Source organism: Choloepus didactylus, chromosome 11, assembly GCF_015220235.1.
Source record: "Choloepus didactylus isolate mChoDid1 chromosome 11, mChoDid1.pri, whole genome shotgun sequence".
NCBI lineage: Eukaryota > Metazoa > Chordata > Mammalia > Pilosa > Megalonychidae > Choloepus > Choloepus didactylus.
Window position 1 is genome coordinate 61,023,223 of NC_051317.1, and position 21,944 is coordinate 61,045,166.

At 39.6% G+C, this 21,944-nt stretch overlaps 2 protein-coding genes across 2 annotated transcripts in view; both read right to left on the reverse strand.

Moving 5' to 3' along the window:
- The window catches only part of ADAMTS12 (ADAM metallopeptidase with thrombospondin type 1 motif 12), a 459,352-nt gene that overhangs the window by 354,158 nt on the left and 83,250 nt on the right, over window positions 1–21,944 (reverse strand). The gene's annotated exons all lie outside the window — the stretch shown is intronic.
- Window positions 512–3,355, reverse strand: LOC119506256 (DNA mismatch repair protein Msh2-like). Its single transcript, XM_037799244.1, is given in 4 exon segments — window positions 512–1,497; window positions 1,500–2,381; window positions 2,384–2,766; window positions 2,768–3,355. Coding segments are annotated over 4 exon segments (2,757 nt in total). The 5' UTR covers window positions 3,316–3,355; the 3' UTR covers window positions 512–553.

Below are 21,944 nucleotides of genomic sequence, written 5' to 3' on the forward strand. Positions count from 1 at the left end.
GAACTGAAATGGCTGTCTCCAAGCTCTGAAATGCTGATCCCTTTGTGTATAACCTGATTGGTCTCTGGAACACTGGGTATCTGTGTGACATCTGAAACTCAGAGCTAGAACTCGGCAGATACGAATGTTAGTATTAGAACATACAGCAACTGTTAAAAAAGCTGAAAAAGAGTCCAAACTTCGATTAGAGCTATGAATGAAGCAGATGTGGTTAGTGCTTGGGCAAATAGGGCCAAATGGTAAAGGACAATACTGATTGCATTTTTTTTTTCAAATTCCACAAACTACATGATTTTATTTATATAATTCAACCTATTACTTACTATTGCCTATGTCCATTTATGTATTCCTCATTTACAGCTCTTGTTTTTCAAAATAAACATCCATGAAAATGTTCTTAAGAGCAAAGTATTGTTACTAAATATGTTATTAAATTGATATCCTATGGACATAAACTGCTAATACTATGGAAAAAGTGCAAAGTATAAAACAATACAAAAGTGTCATAGACAATAGCTTACAATATAATCTTCATTCCATTGGTGGGATTCTCTCACATAGTAACTGTTACTTGCGAGATGATTTCATTTACAAAACTATTATTCTTTGCTATCACCTCAGCTTTCAGCTGTTTTAACTTCACTGTGATGTTTTCCTCTGACATTTCAGTAAAGGCCACTTGCTTCACCTTAGAGAGAAATTCTTGAATAATTTTTTCACCTTGCTCTCTTTCCAGATAGCATTTCTTTGCTGTTGGTTCTGTTTCATCATATTCTCGAGATTTTCCAATATTCTGAAATCTCTCCAGTTCCAGGGCTTTTTGCTTAGCATACTCTATTACATGCCTAGGAAAGTTAGCAAGCTCTGCAACATGAATCCCAAAACTTTGATCACAGACACCTTTCTTCACTTGATAAAGCATAGTTAAGATCTCTTTAGTGATTAGTGCTATGACAGGTAGATTAACAGTTGGTATCTGATTGACCAAGACAGTAAGTTCATGAAAATGCGTTGAAAACATGCAAAAAGCACCAATCTTTGTGGCAATGTACTCTGATACAGCCCATGCTAACCCAAATCCGTCATAGGTAGAGGTCCCTCTTCCCAATTCATCTATGATTATTAAAGAATCTTTGGTTGCGGACCTAAGAATAGAAGCAGTTTCCAACATTTCAGCCATGAACATGGAGACTGCTTTCAACTGTCACCAGACCCTACCTGAGTCGCCAATGGACACTTCTGCCAGCTCGCATGGCACAAAACATCCAATTTGGACCATGAGAACTATCACACCAGTTTGGCAAATATATGTTGATTTACCTCCCATATTGGGGCCAGTAATGATATGGAACATCTGTTTATCTTTTTCAAAGTGAACATCATTAGGAATAAATGCAACTTCATCTTGGACTTCAACACAGGCACATCTGGATGCTTTCAATATAATTCTTCCTTGTCCTTTCTCCAAAATGACTGGCCATACATATGGAATCGGGCTCCATTTGACACATGAGCAAAGCTGACAACAGCATCCAGCTGAGCCAATACATCATTAAGTGTCTGCATTCGTTCTACAACGCCTGAAGGAGTGTTGACAATTTCTTTAACAATGGCATCCTGGGCTTCCTCAAATTCAGTTTTATTCTTGGTATACTCTTCGTTGAGAGAAGTCAATTTACTGTCAGTAAATTTAACACCATTCTTCTGGATATGTACTGCACTAAAGTTTTTATTGTTACGAAGGACTTTTTCTTCCTCACAAGTTACTAGAAAGTAATATCCACACTGCACACTGGAATCCAGTTTAATCTGTCTGCCAGGTTCCAAGCCTAAATCTCTGGCTGCACTCATTAATGCTGCCTGCATCTTCTTTACCAAGTCATCCATTACTTCTCTTAATTCACTCAGATTAGGATCAAAAGAAGGTTATACAAGGAATTTGTGGTTTTCTACCTGATCCATATCGAAAGCTGTTTCTATCATTTCCTGAAACTTGGAGAAATCAGAACAAAGATCAATAAGAGGAGTCACAAAAACTGCCAACAACGTCTGGTGTTTTCCTTCGTATTTTTCCAAAGTCTGTATAACATCAGGTAGTTGATTTATACCCTGATAGATCCGGTAACAGTCTTGTAAATTTGCTGCTTGTCTTTGAAATTTCTTGGCAAGTTGGTTAAGATCTGGGAATGGACGAAGTAAATCTTCTTGTAAACTCTGCCTCAATTCTGCATCTTCTACAAAAGCTTCCACTAAATTTAATCTCTTTTCTATTCTGTTCTTATCCATGAGAGGCTGCTTAATCCACTGATTAACCAGTCTTTGTCCTTGAGCGGTTTTGCATTTATTCAACAACACAGCCAGAGACTGCGAGCCAGTGGTTTTTCAACAGAGCCCTGGAAAAGATTCAGGGCTCTTACTGCTGCGATATCCAATTTCATATACTGGTTGAAGTCAAAAGTAGTCAGTTCAAACTGTACAAAATTTGAGTCATCTGATAAGAGTTCTAAAAACTTGATTACTGCAGACAGTGATGAAACTGCAACCTGATTCTCCATTTCTGGCAAGATAGCACTATTGATCTGATCTCCCTTTTTGGCTTTCAACAAATGGTTAAGGTCCTGATAAATGTCTTTTGAGGAAAATTCAGCTCTTTTTCTATCTGTGATCAGAATTCCTCCTCTCTGAATAACCTGCCTCAGTTTTGCCATGTCTCCAGAGGTCTCTTCTCCTGGTAAAACACATTCCATTGTTCCAATCTGAATCAGGTGCTTCAAGATTGGAGTACTGATCATTATCAGGAAACTCACACAGTCCTAGCTTCCTCTGTATGGAGTCAGCATACCCAGCTCCAACCTGTCTTTGGCCATCACCGGTGGACATTTTAATAACCACAACACCAATGGAAGATGAAGTGTCATTATTACCAAAGAGAATGTCTTCAAACTGAGAAGGATTGCCTGGAGAAGCCTTAAATGCTAAATACCAATCATTTTCCTTGGAGGCCTTATTTCCAGCTCTATTCTTGAAAACTTCAAGTCTATACTGATGAACTAAAAGAAGGCCTTTTACAAAAGACTCAAAATTCATTTTACTAAGCACAACACTCTCCAGAGTCTTTGCTCCTGCCGGCCCCAGGTACTTGACCGCCTCCCGGGCGGCAAACAGCGCATCCTCGCTGTGCGCCATATAGAAATCGCCCCACTGGAAGAGGCACACCGTGGTGGTCGTCTTCTGAGGCATGCCCTGGAAGAAGCACACAAAGCCCACCTCGGCCATGCTCTCCAGCTGCAGTGTATCTTTCCGCAGCACCGCCATTTCAGAAGCTCTCCACAGCCTAGCAGAGGGAACTGCAACCCCTCACCCCTGACTGTGTTTTAAAACCTCAAATTCCATGTAAGACCAAGGGAAGAGATAGTTAATTGGTGCAAAAGCTACATTTCTTAAACAATTTAACTCGTACAGTTTGTTCAAATACCATAATTACATGGAATTTTTAATAGTGAGACCTGGTAGGTTTGCATAGGTTAGTGTGAACTAGTGACACATCCCAACGTAATTTGGGCAGAGAATAAAAATATATATGCAGGGCCCCCTGAGGAGCTGGGGGAAAATATGGAAGTGTTGGACTTCCTCACCTGGATTGTTGCTGATGTTCTCACAAACACTGAAGACTGACGGTTTGATGTGCCGAGCCCTCTATAACGGGACTTGCCCTTATGAAGCTCCTTACTGCAAAGGAGAGGCTAAACTTGCCTGTAATTGCGCCTATCAGTCTCCCCAAGTGCCTCTTGGTTGCTCAGAAGTGGCCCTCTCTCTCTAGCTAAGCCAACTCGGCAGGTGGGATCTGACTCCCAGGGGTGTAAATCTCCCTGGAATGAATCTGGACCCGACACCATGGGATTGTGAACATCTTCTTGACCAAAAGGTGGGTGCGAAATGAAACGAAACAAAATTTCTATGGCTAAGAGATTCCAAACGGAGTCGAGAGGTCATTTTGTTGGGCACTCTTATGTACTATATACATAACCCTTTTTAGGTTTTAGTGAAGCAAAATAGCTAGAAATAAATACCTGAAACTATCAAACTACAATCCAGTAGCCTTGACTCTTGAAGACGATCATATAACAATACAGCTTACAAGGGGTTGCAGTGTGACTGTGAAAGCCTTGTGGATCACCATCCTTTTATCCAGTGTATGGATGGATGAGCAGAAAAATGGCGACCAAAAACTAAATGAAAAATAGGGTGGGGGGGGGGGATTTGGGTGTTCTTTTTTACTTTTATCTTTTATTCTTTTTTTACTTTTTCTGGTACAAGGAAAATGTTCAAAAAATAGGTTGGGGTGATGAATGCACAACTATATGATGGTACTGTGAACAACTGATCATACACTTTGGATGACTGTATGGTATGTGAATATATCTCAATAAAAATGAATTTTAAAAAAATAATATGAGTCTGTCACTGACGGCATACAAAAGAAGTGAAAGACCTCTTAACCCTCAAAAGGTTTACAAATTTAGCTGGAAAAAACAGATTAAAATGCAGAAAACACTAAAGACAGTGATGTACAGGAAAGTGCAAAATTACGGAGTGCTGGCTAAGAGTGCTTAGCAAGTTTAGAGCAGGGAAGTGGGCCAGCATGGAAGCACAGGTGTCTCCCCACAACGCAAATCCTGCTTCCCCTAAATACCCCACCCAAGCATTCTGCAGTTTAGTCTCTAGAGAACGCTACTGGGCAAGTAGAACACTCATCTGGTAGCAGTAAAATGTTTTAAAATAGGCTACTAAAAATAAGAATCCACTAATTCAATGTCCCTTAAATAGTTTTTGTGTAATGGATTCTTGTTAGATATTAGCACCCTAAAATTCCACATCCCCATCACCAAATGTCAGGCCTCTTTTAATCAGACAATAACTACTAGTTTTCATTTTCTCTTCAGTTCCAGAAGGGATCAGAACCAAATGTTCCAACTGCAGTAAATTCACTAGCAATATTTTTTGGCTCACTACATCCCCCAGCCCCCACATTTGCTATTTAACTTCTAGGTTTATGCTATTGGTCCTTTTAATTGGCATTTTTATTGTAAGTTATCTCAACTCTGATTAGAAAGGGAGTTTGGTAAAAAGAATGTTTAAAAAACATGAAATAATCTCTTGAAACCTAAACATCTTTCTCCTACGAGTCCCCTGGAATTTCCAAGACCCCTAAGAGATCTGTGGGCACCAGCAAAGCAAAGGGCATGACATCCCAATCCAGGAACTGAGGGATGTGGGTACTAAAGGGCCTACCTTTCCCTGCTCGTCCCCAGTTCTAGCCTGAGGACGTGAATAAAGCCAGAACTGTCCTTACTTGACTCTGTAAGAGCCCCTGGTACAACAAGCTAGTTACCTCTTAGCCAGGCTCTGTCATTTTTATGTCCACACACTCACCACCTCCCATATTTCTTCCTAACTAAATTAAACCCTTTGTTTTTTGGCCCATCTCTCTGCAGGGTTCTCTCCAAAATCGCATCTGCCTTGTAGTTACAGCTGTTTCCTGTAGGGGACAACAATGGCCTTGGAGCCAACGCCTTGGAGACCAAAGTACAAGTCTTGGCCCTACCACTTTCTAGCACCATGACCTTGGTCTCTAAGGCTTAATTTCCTCACCTGCTTTAGGGAAAAAAAAAAAAAAAAAAAAAAAAAAAGGTGGGGGCTAATAGTACTTGTTTGCTCACAGGTTAAACTAACTTACAGGAATATAAAAGCACTTTGCAACCAGGAAGCTTGAAACTAGAGATCCCAAACATTAAATTGCTTCAGAAACTCCCAGGGAATTATATAAAGGAGAATGGCATATTGTAATCATAATAAATAAGGGATATATATAGTTTGTTAGAAAGTAGTAAGTGCAAAGGTGAAATTCAAAGCAGGAAGGGGTGACAATGTTAACTGTGAAAGCCTTGTGGATCGCCGTCCTTTTATCCAGTATATTGATGGATGAGTAGAAAAATGGGGACAAAAAACTATATGAAAAATGGGGGGGGGTTAAATGCAGAGGAAGGGTGATTTTAATTAGGGTGGTCACGGTAGATCTCACTGAGAAAGTGATGTCTGGTAAAAGACTTAGGGGGAGGATATGAGCCACATGGCTACTGGGGGAAGAGTGATCAGGAAGGGAAAACCGGAAGTGCAAAGGGATTATGGGGAATGTGTGACCAGTGTTCAAGGAACAATGAGGAGACCAGAGTGGCTGGAAAAAGGATGCAGAAGAAAGAGAGAGGGAACGGGGCTGCATCCTCCAGGGCCCTGTAAGCTGGTTAAGGATTTTGGCTTTTACTCTGAGTGAAATGAGGGCCCCTGGGGAGTGCCATGGAGGAATGTGCGCTTTGAGTGATCACTCCGGCTGCGGTGCTGAGAATATCCTGTAGGAAGCAAGAGTAGAAGTAGGAAGAGCAATTAAATAAGCGATGGTTGGTATCTCGACCTATACTGAAGGTAGAGCCAGCCAGATTTGCAGACGTATTTGGAATGTGAGGAAAAAGACAGGGATCTTAAAAAATCCTATTAGTTAAGATGAGGCTAACTTGATCATGGTGGGCCTTAATCCAATATGACTAGAGTCCTTATAAGCAGAGGAAATCTGGATACCGATGGAGACAGATGGCCATGTGACAGAGGTAGAGACTGAGTTATGCACTGCTGGCAAGCCACCAAGAGAATGACAAACTTCGAGGAAACTGTGAGACAATAAATTCCTGTTATTTAAGTCAACCTGTGTTATCGCAGCCCTGGCAAACAGACAGCCATCAAGATTACAAAACCTAGAATATTATCACCAACACAGAAGCCTCCTCATAACCTTCTAGTCACTGCCCACCCCAAAGGATATTGTTATTTCAATATCCATCACCATAATTCATTTTCCATGTTTCTGAACTGCATATAAATAGAATCACACAATATGAACTCCTTTGTGTCTGGCTTTTTAAATTCAGTATTAAATCTATGAGAAGCATTTATGTTATTAAGCATAGCAAAGCTTCATAATTTTTTACTGTTATATATTATTCCATTGTTTGATTATACCACAATTTTATTTATCCAGTCTACCGTTGATGTCTAGTAGGTTTCTTTCCAGTTTTAGGTTATTACTGATACAGTTGCTATGAACATTCTTGTACATATCTTTTGGTGTGTATATACATTACATATTCACATGAGTGTACCATGTATGCATTTCTCTTGGGTACACATCCAGGATTAAACTGTTTTGCTGAGTCATACCAAACTACTAATTTACATTCTCACCAGCCGTGTGAATTTATATTGCTCTACATCTTCACCAATATCTGTAATGTCAGGTTTGTTTGTCTTTTTCATTTTAGCCCTCCTGGAGGGTATACAATTGTATCTCGTTGTGACTTCAATTTGCATTTCTCTGGCAACTGATGCTGTTTAGCACCTTCTCATGTCTATTGGTAATTCAAATAACCCCTTTTGCAAAGTACCTATTCAAATCTTTTCCCAACTTTATTATTGGATTGTTGTAAAGGATTAAAGATGCCATAAATTCTTTTGTCACCCCCTTCAACACGCACATACACTGAGAGGTGGAGTATATTCCTCCAACCTCCTGAATCTGGGTGGAGCCAGGGACCACTTTGATCAATAGAACACAGCAGAAGCGACACATGCAGGTTCTGGACCTCATCTTGAAGAAGGGGGACAGCTGCTGTGTCCTCTCAGAACTTATCCACCAGGCTGTGAGGAATCCCAAGCAGCCAGGTGGAGAGGCCCATGTGGAAGAAAACTGAAGCCCCCGGCCAACAGCCCCAGCTGAATTCTCAGCAACAGCCAGTACCAACTTGCAGGCATGTGGCTAACCCATGCTGGCCACAGATCCTCCAGACCCATCAAGCCATTTCGCCTGGAGCCACATTTAACAGATACATTGTCTCCTCCAAATTGCAAAACTGTTCAAATTGCAAAACTGTGAATAAATAAACAACTAATTTTATGCGGCTAAGTTCTGAGGTGGTTTGTTAAGCGGCGAAGATAACTGAAACAGTTTTTTGCCTTTGCTTACCAATTTGTAAGAAATTGTTATATATGTAACGAATATGAATCCTTTGTTTTACGTATGTCCAGCAAATGTCTTTTCCCAGTCTGTGGCTTGCCCTTTCCCTCTCTTAACAATGACTTTTGATGAACAGAAGTTCTTAATTATAATGAAGCCCAATTTATCAATCTTTTCCTTTATGTTAGTGCTTTCAGTGTCCTGTTACAATAATCCTTCCTTACCCCATGTTTATGAATATAGTCTCCTTTGTCTTCTTCTAGGAACATGATAGTTTCATCTTTCATACTGAGATCTAAAATCCATCTGGAACTGATTTTTGACATGAGTCGAGATTCATTTTTTTTCTACATGGATCCCTGACTCACCTGCACCAATTACTTAAAAGGCCATCCTCTCTCCATGGCACTGAGGCACCAACTTAGACCACCAGCAAGTGACTGTACATGTGAGAGTATGTTTCTGGACTTTCTCTTCTGTTCCATTTGGACAGGTAAATTTAAATTTTCTATTAGATTTCCAAGCAGAGAGGTCAATTAAACAGTTAGAGATCAGAGTCTGGAGTCAAGGGAGAGGCTCAGGATGGACTTATAAACTTGGGAATCATATGTGTATAGGTTTTCTATAACTTCACAAAACTATATTAAATCACTAAGGAAAAATAAGTGTAAACACACTAGAAGTGAGGTCCAAGGATGTGCCCTGGGACCTTCCAATACTAAGAGGTTGGGGAAAAGAGGAAGAACCAGTGAAAAAGAGAGGGGAGTGTATAGAAAGCAAAAGGGAGAAAATTCTTCAAGAAGGAGAAAATGATTGACTGTGTCAAAGATCCTGATGAGTCAGGTAAGATTAGGACTGAGAATTCACTATTGGATTTATCAATATAGGAGCCTTTGGTGACCTTGACAAGAGGAGTTGACAAGATACTCCCTAAAAAGATGAGTGGTGGGAACAAATTCCTGATTGGAAGATTTTAGGAAAGAATGGATAAAGGGTAGAGGCAGTGAATATAGAAGTTTTTTTGTACATTAGGAGGAGAGAAATGGAGTGCTCATTGAAGGGGGTGGGTGTGTAAAGAGAGAGTGTTTTGTTATTGTTCTTAAAAATAGGAGAAATAACAGCATGATGGTATGATGAAGGAGAAACTAAGGATGCAGGACAGAGAATTTGCCATTACACATCAGCTTCAGTTACTTTTGGAGGCTCCCACCTGCTCACTTGTGGCCTCAGGATCCTAGGGAAAGTAGCACACAGGTCAGGGAAGATTATAGGGGACCTTGAAGAAGAGGCACAGGTAGAGCAACAAGGTTGAGGACCTTGCATCATGAAGGAGGGTAGAGGAGGAGAGGATAAAAGAAGGTATGGAAAGAAAGACAAGTTTTACCCAGTTCATGAATCTTCCCATGACCAGCCCTAACTCCAATCTCCTGAGTCCAGAGAGAATGCACCCTAGAGTTCTCATGACACTACCAAAGACCCCTCTTTCTTCTTTTTCCTTTTACAGCTTCTGTGTACGAGTGCCCATCACTTCATATACAAACAGGATATAAAGAGACAGACACCCAGTGGCCTCTCGTGGATCCTCATCTCAATTTGCAAACTCATAGTCAATTTGCCATCCTTTAAAAAATAGGCTGCAACACAGTGACAAGACCATGAGAAAAGAGGTCTCTGTCTCTGCTCTCATTCTGCCATTTGGAACTTAGAGCAAGGCAGTGGGCTCCCTGAGTGTCAGTGTCCTGAAGTGAAAAGCAGACACTGCCTCTTCCGGTTTGCTAATGCTGCTGAAATGCAAAATACCAGAGATGAATTGGCTTTTAAAAAGGGGGTTTATTTGGTTACAAAGTTACAGTCTTAAGGCCATAAAGTGTCCAAGTAAGTCATCAACAATCGGGTACCTTCACTGGAGGATGGCCAATGCCGTCTGGAAAACCTCTGTTAGCTGGGAAGGCATGTGGCTGGCATCTGCCCCAGAGTTCTGGTTTCAAAATGGCTTTTTTCCCAGGACTTTCCTCTCTAGGCTGCGGTTCCTCAAAAATGTCACTCTTAGTTGCTCTCAGGGCGTTTTTCCTCTCTTGGCTTCTCCAGAGCAAAAGCCTGCTTTCAACTGCTGTCTTCAATTGTCTCTCGTCTGCATGTCCTCTCTAAACTCCTGTGTGTTCTTCAAAGTGTCCCTCTTGGCTATAGCAAGCTCGCTCCTTCTGTCTGGGCTTATATGATGCTCCTGTAAACTAATCAAGGCCCATGTTGAATGGGCAGGGCCACACCTCCATGGAAATTATCCAATGAAAGATCTCTCCCATAATTGAGTGATAACATCTCCAAGGAAACATCCAATCAAAAATCTCCAACCCAATCAACACCAATACCTTTCCTGCCCACACAAGACTGCATCAAAGATAATGGCATTTTGGGGGACATAATACATCCAAACCAGCACACTGCCTTAAAGACCCTTCCTGTCTTCTATTTTCTTCATCTTCAGGATCACAGCATTTTAGTTGGTTCCCTTGAAGTTTCATTTAAAGTATTCAATCAAAAAATAATTATTAAACAATTATGTGCTGCTTAGTGCTGTTCAGGTGCTGAGGTTATAATAAACAAGGCTGGCAGGGGATTCTCTTAGGAATAAAAGATATTACCAGCCAGTGGAAATACCTGAATGAGGGAAATACAATATAGCCCAGGAGCACTTCTGGTACAGGTAAGGAATTGAATAGAAATTTTCTTAGCTGAGTGAGTATGATTATTCCGAATCAGGTTTTAATTTAGTTGCCAGATACCTATAACTCTTACTTACTGGTCTTTGTCAATTCTGGAACCTTCCCAAACACAACGTTCTCTAATTTCGTAAGTCTCATGGGTGGAAAGTAAAGCTTCCATGCAACAATAAACCCATGCTCCCCTCATAAGTGTCTGTGCAGCTTTCAGTGGTCCCTCTCTGGGGTTTTGGAGACAAGAATTAGAAACAAACAGCCACTCAGTCTATGAGCTGATCAAAGTGGGTGCTGTATCATCTAACTCAAGCTGTGTTTTAAATCAATAGTAGTTAAAATTCTACAGAAACAGCTGCTTGGAGGAAAAAAGGCAAGATTTGATGCTGCCATTTCAGAAAGGCAAGTCACACAGCAAGCTCAAAGCACATGGAACCCAGGAAGAAACCTGGACTACAAAGCGCAATGTTGAGAAAACAAGTGAGAAACCCCATCTGGAAACGTACAGGAGTTAATTAGCCGATGCCATACAGGAGGCACCACCTTGAACTTCAGTGGAAACAGCACGGCACTAGAATCAGAAGAGCTGGGTTTGATTATTAATTCATTCATTCTTTCATTTTATCATTTAATTATTGAAGACATATTTGTGATAACACAGATTGGGATTTCCCTCACTCTCTTCCTTATTTCCTCCCTCTGTAAACCCTGAGTATACAAGGAGCTTTAGTTCTTGTTTTTTTCCAATAAATTTCCTAATAGGAGTTCTTTTAACTTCTGATTATGGGAAATCTCAAACATGAAAATAGAATAGTATAATGAACCTCCAGATAGTCACCCTCCACTTTAAACAATTATCAATACATGGAAAACCTCATTTAATCTATACTCCACAGTCCTGTATTATTTTGAAGCAAATCCCAGACATCAGATAATTCCAACAGTAAATATTTCAGTATGTATCTCCAAGAGAGATGGACTTAAAAAAATAAAACCATAACTACAATGAAATTATCACACATACAGAAATTAACCAGTTTCCTAATTTCATCAAATATTCAGTGTTTAAATATTCCTGATTTTTTTTTATTTATAACATTTTCTCCACCTTGATTTTTTCAGTTAACTTTATGTCATAGGGATCATTCTATAATAGTATAGAGAAATATTTAAAAGAGCTTTTACTATAATAAAGCATCAAGAGCTTCCTTTGTGAAAAGAAGGCTATACTAGCAAGATAGGAATTTCCTTGTCTCATAGAGGGTCTGTCTCAGAAGAATCGGAGAGACTCAAGCACTTCCCACATTAAGGACCCTTGGGACCATCCCATAGTGTAGTCCTCAGTCATGGACTTTCTATTCTTGATCTGGACGGGGAGCACAGAGGGTCAGAAAAGAGAAGGGGAAAGGGAGAGACAAGCAGCTCTCAGTACCCACATAGAGCTAAAAGTCAACCAGCTGGGAAAGGAAAAAGGTTTTGGCATTCTCTCATATTTCCTATCAGCCAGTAGTAACATCACTTTCTCTCTGTTAGTGGACCATACACGCAGGCCCCTCTAGAGGTTGCTGGGCACTATGGAAGGCTGACACCATTCAGTCATCTCTGGCACTGACTGTGTGACCTTGGGAATATCACGTTCTCCTTCTGGGTCTCAGCTGTTATCATCTGTAAAATTAGGTACCAAATTATATAATCCCTAATGTTCCTTCAAGCTCTAATATTTTATGTTTTTGTATCAAAAAACTGAAATCTCCAAAATTATTTGGGGGTATTTAATGTAAACATTATGGCTTTGCACCTTTGCGGGTGATCTCGCTGTCCTCCCCCCTACATGGGACCTGATTCCCAGGGGTGTAAATCTCCCTGGCAATGCAGAATATGACACCTGGGGATGAATCTGGACCCAGCATCACGGGATTGAGAACATCTTCTTGACCAAAAGGGGGATGCAAAATGAAAAGAAGTAAAGCTTCAGTGGCTTAGAGATTTCAAACGGAGTTGAGAGGTCACTCTGGTGGACATTCTTACGCACTATACAGGTAACACCTCTTAGGTTTTGATGTATTAGAATAGCTAGAAGTAAATACCTGAAACTACCAAACTCCAATCCAGTAGCCTTGACTCCTGAAGACGACTGTATAACAAAGTAGATTACAAGGGGTGACAGTGTGAGATCGTGAAAACCTTGTGGATCGCACTCCCTTTATCCAGTGTATGGATGGATGAGTAGAAAAATGGGGACAAATAAATGAAAAATAGGGTGGGATATGGGGAGTGATTTGGGTGTTCTTTTTTTTTATTTTTCTTTTTTATTCTTATTCTGATTCTTTCTGGTGTAAGGAAAATGTTCAAAAACCGACTGGGGTGATGAATGCACAACTGTAAGATGGCACTGTGAACAGCTGATTGTACACCATGGATGATTGTAGGGTATGTGAATATATCTCAATAAAACAGAATTTTTTTAAAAATTACGGTTTTGCTCTTTTCAAGGGGAACTTCATTATCTTTGAAACCAAAAGAGGTAGACTGATATTAAACAGAAAGCAAACTTTTAACAGTGATCAAGCTGTTAATCATGTTGAAATATGCTGAAAGAACCACATGGACTATTTGCTTCTAAGAATGTTTTATGTGTAGTCTATTCTGAACCTCTTAGGGAAAGACTTTATACAGAGCTTTTTAAAAATGTTTTAATAGACATGTGCGATATTTGCACAAGACCTTAAGACAACTACAGAATGGTTAATGGATAGAGAAGAAGTTAAACTATTCTATAGCCAGGAGAAATGAAGCCAGTTTCAGCTAAGAGAGAAAATTTCAATTTGATTGTATGATTGGGGTATTTATTACTAAAGTATAAATTTTTGTTGCTAAAGTATAAAGTAAATTGGGAAAATAAAAGATTTGGAAAAAAAGGCAAATAATTTCATTCATGATTATAGTATTAATAATGAACCACTGATGACATTCTTATAGGTTTGCTAAATTTATACCTATAATCTATATAATTTAAAAATTGGAATCATATTATGTATTACTTTACACATTTAACAATGCCATGGATTTCCTTCTTTACCATGAAGTCATCTTCCATAACACTGATAAAGGCTACACAATTTTCCATTGTATGAAAACACTTCAATTGTTTGAGCATCTCCCTATTGCTGGACATTTGGTTTGTTTCCAAATCATGTATTTTGTTACTATGAACAATACTTCCACAAACATCCCAGGAGCTGAGTTTTAGAGAATACACTGGAAATAAAGTCCTAGAAATGAAATTGTTAGGTTAAAGATCATGTGCATTTTTTTTTATTCGTATTAACAAACAGCCCCTCAAACACTTGTGCAGAATCCATTCCAAGCAGCTGTACATGATGTGTCCTCCCCCCTACCACTGTCAATACTCAATGTTAACTTCAAAACATTTGAAAACTGATAGGCAGCAAATATATCTTATTTAAAATTTTAAATAAAATAAGAAAGAAGTCTTCCTGTAGCTTCACTATCCAAATCACGTTTTTATCGAATAGATGAAAGTGCTTTCTTCTTTTCTCTCTAGCTCTGAACTGGCTCTGCAGTTCTAATTACCCATCTTTACTCCTTCAATCTCCTTAGAGAAGAGTTTTCAATATGATAATGTATCTTTGCCAACCAAGTCATTAACTACAGAATTCTAGCTCCAATTTTAGATCTGCTGAAACTGTCTACTTTCTGTCTAGACTAAGATATTAAAAATGATTATTCCCAAATGTATTTGATCAAGATTTAGGAGTCCTCAAAAGAGCCACAATTGTTGTTTCTATGTTCAAGTAACATTCTGTTTTGTTTTTTATAAATATTCCCTAGGTTATTGTTTATGAAAAATCACTTATTTTCCCTCCAGAAATGGCTCCCTCTTTATTTTTTTTTTGAAAACTGTTTTTGTTTAATATTTTGAGTATTTTTAGAAATTCCTCTCGTCCATCTTTTAACATTTTTTAAACTGTTTATTATAAAAACCTGCAGGCTTAAAAGTACAATACCTGGCTTTAGCAGCTTTACACACTTGTTTTTCACCATTCTTGTTTCATCTATTTTTCCCCCTTTTTATTCTTGAATCTGCACTTTTCATTGTGGACCATCCCATCCTCCACAATTGCAGAGCTCCTGTTTCTCTCTTCCCTGGCTTACTGGGGAAATGCCCTAAATCTTGATTTCTTTTTTTTTAATGCCTGGAAAAGGAAATGCCACACAATGCCCCATATGGTCCCTAACCCCAAGAAGCAAATGCACTTCTGAAAGCTGTCTACGTGGCAGTCCTCATCCTGGGGACTTACAACTGCAAAGAGGAACAACCAGAATACAGAAGCTCTGCTCTGGGAGGTAGGTTTGGGCTCTAGTTTTGGTTGTATGATATTATTCACATGTTTCTCAGTTGCAGATTTCCTCAACTGAACATGAGGTACTTGGATTATATTCTCCCAAAGACCTCTTTCAACTTTATGGTCTTCTCTAAAAGTTCCCAAGTTCCCAATGAAATGGGGACAAATTTCTAGACATTGATAACTGAGAAATATCACAGAACAATTATTAAACTCAAGAAAAATACAAAGACCTCCTTGAAGCTGCACTATTTTAGCACTTAATTAGAGTCAATTAAGAAAGAGTTCTTCTCCCCAGGTGGCAAGCTCAATTGCCTTCAGGGGCCAAGCTTGTAACATAAATGAGTGAAGCATGTTGGGTTTTATTCTTTCAAAACTAGCACATGCTTTATAGTTAGATATAGGAGTGGCCTTCACTTTCCACAAAGAATCACACTTTCTCCCATTTTTGCAATACACTTAACAGCATGAGTCTACCGTTTGCTTTTCTCTCTCTTTTTTAATATAATTATCCACCAGAGAAACACTATCACTCAACAATTAGAAAACAAAAGTACAACTACAGTGATAAAGGGCGACTGCCCCATTAGTGTCAGATAGAAGTCAGGAAATAGTAGGGGCTGCAGTGAACTGGACAGGGCTCACCCATCTCGGGGATCAGAGGCAGGGGAGGGGGGTGGAGTGAACCGGTGGAGTGGGAGAGCTGGCAGCCAGAACAGCCCCAGTTGCCTCTGGCTTTGCTGATATGTAGGTTCATCCTTGTGAGATCTTTTTTTTTTTTTTTTTTGAGAAGCAGGAACTTGACATTTTTAGGTAGAATCAATAGAATTTTTTTACCTATTGGCTCTAGCATCTTGACAGCATTATGCAAGCCAAACAAAATTATATGTCTTTGTGCACAAACAAAATATGTCATATATTTTGTGCCAAAAAAAAAAAAAGAAAGAGAGAAGAAACCATCTGATGGGACAGGGCTCTCACCTTAGAATCAAAAAGAGGGGTGAATTGGGTTGGGGGTCATGAAGAAAATCAACCTTTAAGGCCTGAAATTAGTCAAGATTTCCAAGCAAATCATGGTTATGAGTCAATTCAACCAATGAGGGAACCCCTCTTTTTTCCCAATAACAATAGACAATAACAAGGATTATGATAAACCAAGAACTATTGCAGATACAGTGTTAGTGCTTTATATGGTTAATTTCACTTAAACCTCAAGGTCACACTGCTTGAAATGCCTGACCCAGGACTCTAATCCAAGACTACACTCAACATCTATGTTATGCCCCCACGAAGCCACTTGCCAGTGGAAAGGAGCAGAGTGTGGAGACCTACGAGTTTCTAGTAGCCTCAATGAAGAATGATGAGATTCAAGTGCCCTCAAAAGTGGCCTCCTTTCTACACTAAAAGATCATTTGGTCAGTTCATTTTAGAATATGAAACTGTCCCAATTTATACATTTCCAAGTTTCAATGGGGCAATGTAGTCAATATAAACTTATAAAACAAATGAACAATGATAAAAACGTAAACATGCTTGAAAAAATAGATTCCCCCATTCTAAATCACAGTCTTCACATGGAGCAGAGGTAAAGCAGAGAGAGGGTCCTGTTGGTTGCTTGAGGGTCAGCTGGCTCTGAAGGATGGCGGTCTAGAGGCTGAGCCCTCAGTTCAGGAGTACATGTGAGGGAATAAAATGCCTGCAGTGGTAGCTGTAGCTGCAACTGGCTGGATGTTCACCAATCCCCTTTTACTCTTTACGGACATACACGACAGCATTTCCTAGCATCCTTTTCTATGCAGAGTAATGCAGTTATGACTAGTAGGACATTTCGCACTGTGGCCCCTAACATCTCCCAGGAGATCTTTAGTTCATGCCCTGATTCCTGAGTCACCACTGGAAGGGGAGCCATTTCTTGGAGAGGAGTCATCCAGAAGAGACAGTGACCCAGCTGGGCTATAAGAAGGAGGAACAAAAGTTCTTGTGATTAGCCACCAAGATTTGGGAGCTATATGTTAAAGCAGCTAGCAAGCATACTCTGACTAATAGAATTCCCAGGAAAACTAACCAAGGATCCAGTCTGCAAAACCTTTTCTGCCCTTTGAAGATCAAAGGGCATACTATTAAGGAGGTCCTAAGAGAGCACCCCATAAAACCTCCTGAAAATCTCCTTAACTATGTGAAGGGTCAAGTCACCTCATGAAATTCTAGACAAGCCCTCCTGGCCACATGCAAGAACACAAAGTACCTGAAGGAAACCAGCAAACAGCCAGGTGTCTGGTGATAACTATCTGCACCATGGGCTCAAACTCTTCAGGGAGAGAAACCAGGCTGGAATTATCAATTCACTGAACAGGAGTTTGAGACAGTGGCGAAACTTTTGTGATGATCAGCTCATGGATAACTAGAGCAATGAATGTGGCACAATCTCCTGCCAAGAGGGAAGTTTGCACACCCAAGATTTGGGTTTCAAATGCTACACAAAGCCAGAAAGTGTTTAAAAAAAAAAAAAAAAAAGTATACCTGATGCTTAACCAGTTGCACAAAACTAATTGATCATGATGTAGTTCTTTACGTTTTTATGTGATCAGATTTCTTTTTGGTTTTGCAAAGAAAGATCAGATAATTTCCAATAAATGATCCTAAAATGTATGGCTTTTGTTCAGAAAATTATGATCAAGGATAAAGCAATAATCGAGTGTATGAAAACTCTTTGGACATTTTTGGACAGCAATTCTTCACTGTAGGACTCGCTGTTCAACTTCTCTGTAAAGATCCCACCAGCTGTACTTCTGCCCTGCAGATCCTCAATTATGTAACCTGAAAAGCTTGGTTCCACCAAAGGAGAATCAGGCATGGTCTAGAGAATGTGGCAGAGCCACATGCAAATTGGATTTAGAAAACTCCGTACTGGAACAGATCCTTCCCTTGCCACAGTTGAATAGGCTAGGTATATAATTTTACTCCATTTATGTCTGAGCTGCATTTAGGAAGTCCTAAAACCAAAAAAAAAGCTCTCTTGAGAACAAGGAAGATGAAATTGAAATTGCAAGGTATTTTCACCTGTATATTCCTAGGTAATTTATTGGTGCTAAGCAGTAGAGACATTTACAAGGGAAGTCAAGAAATAAATTGGTTTTCTACCTTTCTTCTGAGAGTTTAGATTCAATATATGCCTTTTGATAAGATCCACAATAGTGTGTGCAGAAAAGAGGAATTTTTCTTCCAAGAAGTATAAAAAAATTTTTTAACGGCAATCTACTCGCTGGGGGCTTCAGATTTGCAGTGCACTTAACTCACCCATTTTTACATTTTTAATGGGAAAAAAACAGTGATAATAGTACAGGTATTAGCAAATTTGGGGAAGATGATATATAAGAGGTTGAGCAATAGATTATGGGTAATTCAATTTGTACCTCAACATATGTAAGCCTTAATGTCTAGTTGTCTAAAACACATGCCAAAACTATTCTTGATAAAAATGTGTACCACTACATTTTATATTAACAATATATATTTTTAAATATATATATTTTGAATTGATTAATGATATAACAAATAACACACTAAATTAATAATTTAAAATAAAGCTAAACTAAGAACAATTTATAATTACATAGCAAGAATAGTAGTAAATAAAAACAAAGAGCTAAGTACCACCATGATGATCAACTAGTTAGAAGCTTCTTTGTCCGCACATATCCAGACCTGCAGCCACCACCATGACTGGATGGCAATGGGACCTCTGCTATGGTGCCAGGCATTACGGGCAACTTGGCTTCTTAGTAAAATACCAAATTAGAGCCCACAATAAGCTGCAGGAATGCACTAATTTTAGTTTATGAATACTAAAGTTTAACAAGCCTCAATAACTCACATAACTGGTTGCTATTAAATAGACCTCAGTCAACCACGAAAATTAAAGTCATGGAATCGTGTGCATCATTATAAAGACCTGACCCTTTCTCAGCCCCTTCGGAGGATGCTCGTGGCTGACAAATGGGTCTGGGACAGCATCTTCAGAATCGACTCCAATGAGACCACAACCTTGACCACCATCGAGTATCAACTGTTTTAGGGGAGTAGGAATGGGGGAGAGTCAGTCTTATTTATGTTGAAGAAATGGAGTAGAAGCTCCAGCTAGAACTCTCTACTTGTAGCTTTGGAAGACTGTATTTTCCAGGCATCACAATAATAGAACATGAGACCCAAATGGTTGTCCGCTGAATTATTTCTTTGGTGATAGGGGAATTCATTGTACAGGGAACAAAAGCTGGGTTCTGTAGTCACACTGGAAAAGCCAAACCTGGCTTTTCCTCTTCTCAACTCGGTGACTGCGGAAAAATTAGTTAACTCTTCTAGGCTTTAGTTTCCTTATCTGTATCATGGGGACAATAATAATGGTTTCTATCTATAGAGTTATAATGAGCATTAAATGATATAATTCAGGGGTTGGCAAACCAAGACCCATGGGCCAAAGCTGGCCCACCTGATTTTGTAAATAAAGTTGTATCAACCAGAACACAGTCATACCCATTCATTTATGTATTGTCCATGGCTTTCACACTGCAACAGGAGAGTTGAGCAGCTGTGACAGAAACCAGATGGCCCACAAAGCCTGAAATATTTACTATCTGGCCCTTTATAAAAATAAAATTGCCCACTACTGATACAATCCATGCACATCATTTTGCAAAGCTCCTAGTCCTGGCACAGAATCACTTAGCTGTTGTTTTCTATTTAGTGGTTTGTAGTCTGTGACTTATAAAGATTAACTTGTGCACTGTAAGGAGCTATGAAGCAGAGGAGAACAATTACAAATGAAAACCAGATTCTAGCATCAGGTCCTCAGAACACTTGTTTTCAAGGAAGTTACCTAGACATAAAAAAAAAAAAAGTTAAAACAGAGTTGCTTTGATTGAAACCATGGTTGGGGACCTGCAAAAATACATACATATTTCAAGTAGATGCTCTTTAAAACCTGTAGAAAATGACTGAAAACATGAAACCCAAGGTCCATTGCAAGATGACTTTTTCTGTTTCTCATGTGACATTTTTATTTTCATCTGTTTCTCTCTAAAGCCACAAAAACAGCCAGCAACAATTAGCATAAGGTAACTAAATTCCTGATCTCCCTCCTAGAATGGATGGAGATAAAGAGAGGGATCCTGTGGCTTCATGAAATCTCTTTTTTACCTCATAATTTCTACTCTCTACCTCTCTAAAAGGACTAGGAAAGGATGTAGTGCTTGTTTGATGACTCGTGAGTATGGACTTGGGGGAAAACCTTGATGTTTCACACAGGATCTTTCTTCCTCAGTCAGGAAGCTGCATTTCTGATCCCAAGCCAGGGAGAGCACTGGAAGGAGATGAAGCAAAAGCAGGCTGGGCATCCAGAAGGCAAGAACACAGCCTCATGCCGGGGGGACCTGGAAAATGTAACTGAAAGGCTATTCCTCAAAGCCAGTAGTGAGTAACAGCAACCCCATCTTGGGGGAATGCACCTGCCATGCTTGGCAGACTGTTTGGAACAGATGAGACAGCCTGACAAAGTCAAGTCACTCCGAAGAACATAATGTTTTCTGGTGTTTGGAACACTGGCTTCAGCTAGATAAGCCTGACTTGGCTTCCTCTATCGTCAGAACGGCTTGAAGCCTGTTATGTTCATGCCAACAGATCAGTTCCTCATGGTACAGGATATGATTCTTCTAATCCCAGATCAAGTCAGGATTTACGATGAGGATGAGAACCTTGTGGGGTAGGAATTGTTACATGAACAAACTATGTGAAATCTTTCCTGGAGATCAACAACTCTGAAAAGAAAAATATCTGGTCCTTAGGCCAGTACAGTGGGCAGAGTTCTAGAATGTTCTGCAGATTCCTGGCCCCTGATGGACACACACCTTTCCCCATTATTCAAGCAAGCACTCACCTAGGAACTGCTGTGAAGGGGCTTTGCTGATGTTCTTAAGGTCCCAAATTAAGGTTAAAATACAGATTATCTGGGTGATCATGATCTAATTACATGAACCTTTAAAAGCAGAGGTCACAGGGGAGAAGTCAGAGATGGGAAGAATGAGAAGGATCCGATGTGTCACTGCTGGCTTGTAGATGGAGATGACCAAGTGACAAGGAATGCAGGCAGCCTCTAGGAGACAGAAGTAGCCCTGATTTACCACCAGCAAGGAAACAGGGTCTCACTCCTACAACTGCAAGAAACTGAGTTCTGCCAGCAACAAAAATAAGCTTAGAAGCAGATGAACTCAGTCCAGCCAACCCCTTGATTTCACCTGGTGATGCCTTGAGCAGAGAACCTAGCCATGCCATGCCAAATTTTTGACCTCTAGAACCATGAGCCAATAAATGAGTTTCATTCCAAAGTCATTAGGTTCATGGTAATTTGTTGCACAGCAACAGAAAACTAAAACCATCAGTACAATTGTTTTGAAATTTCCTTTTATACCTACTCTCCTCTTTCATTCCCCTTTTCCCATAGGCAAGCTGTGCTACTGTGTTTGATATGTATCCCTGAATTTGTATATGTCCTTGCAAAAATACATATCTTTAATTTGCATAAATAATAGTGTCATTGATGTGCTTTCTTATTTGTTTTGTTAATCACATGCATCTTTTTAAGATCTATCCATGTTGCTGTGGGTATATCTATTGAGTTCCTTCTAATTGCTGCCAAGTATTCCACAGTGTGTTTCCTCCACGTGTTTCTTTATGCATTGTTCTAAGTTGCCCTTCAATGCCCTGATCCCACAACCAACTTTGCACTCCCAGATTATGCTCTCAAATGGT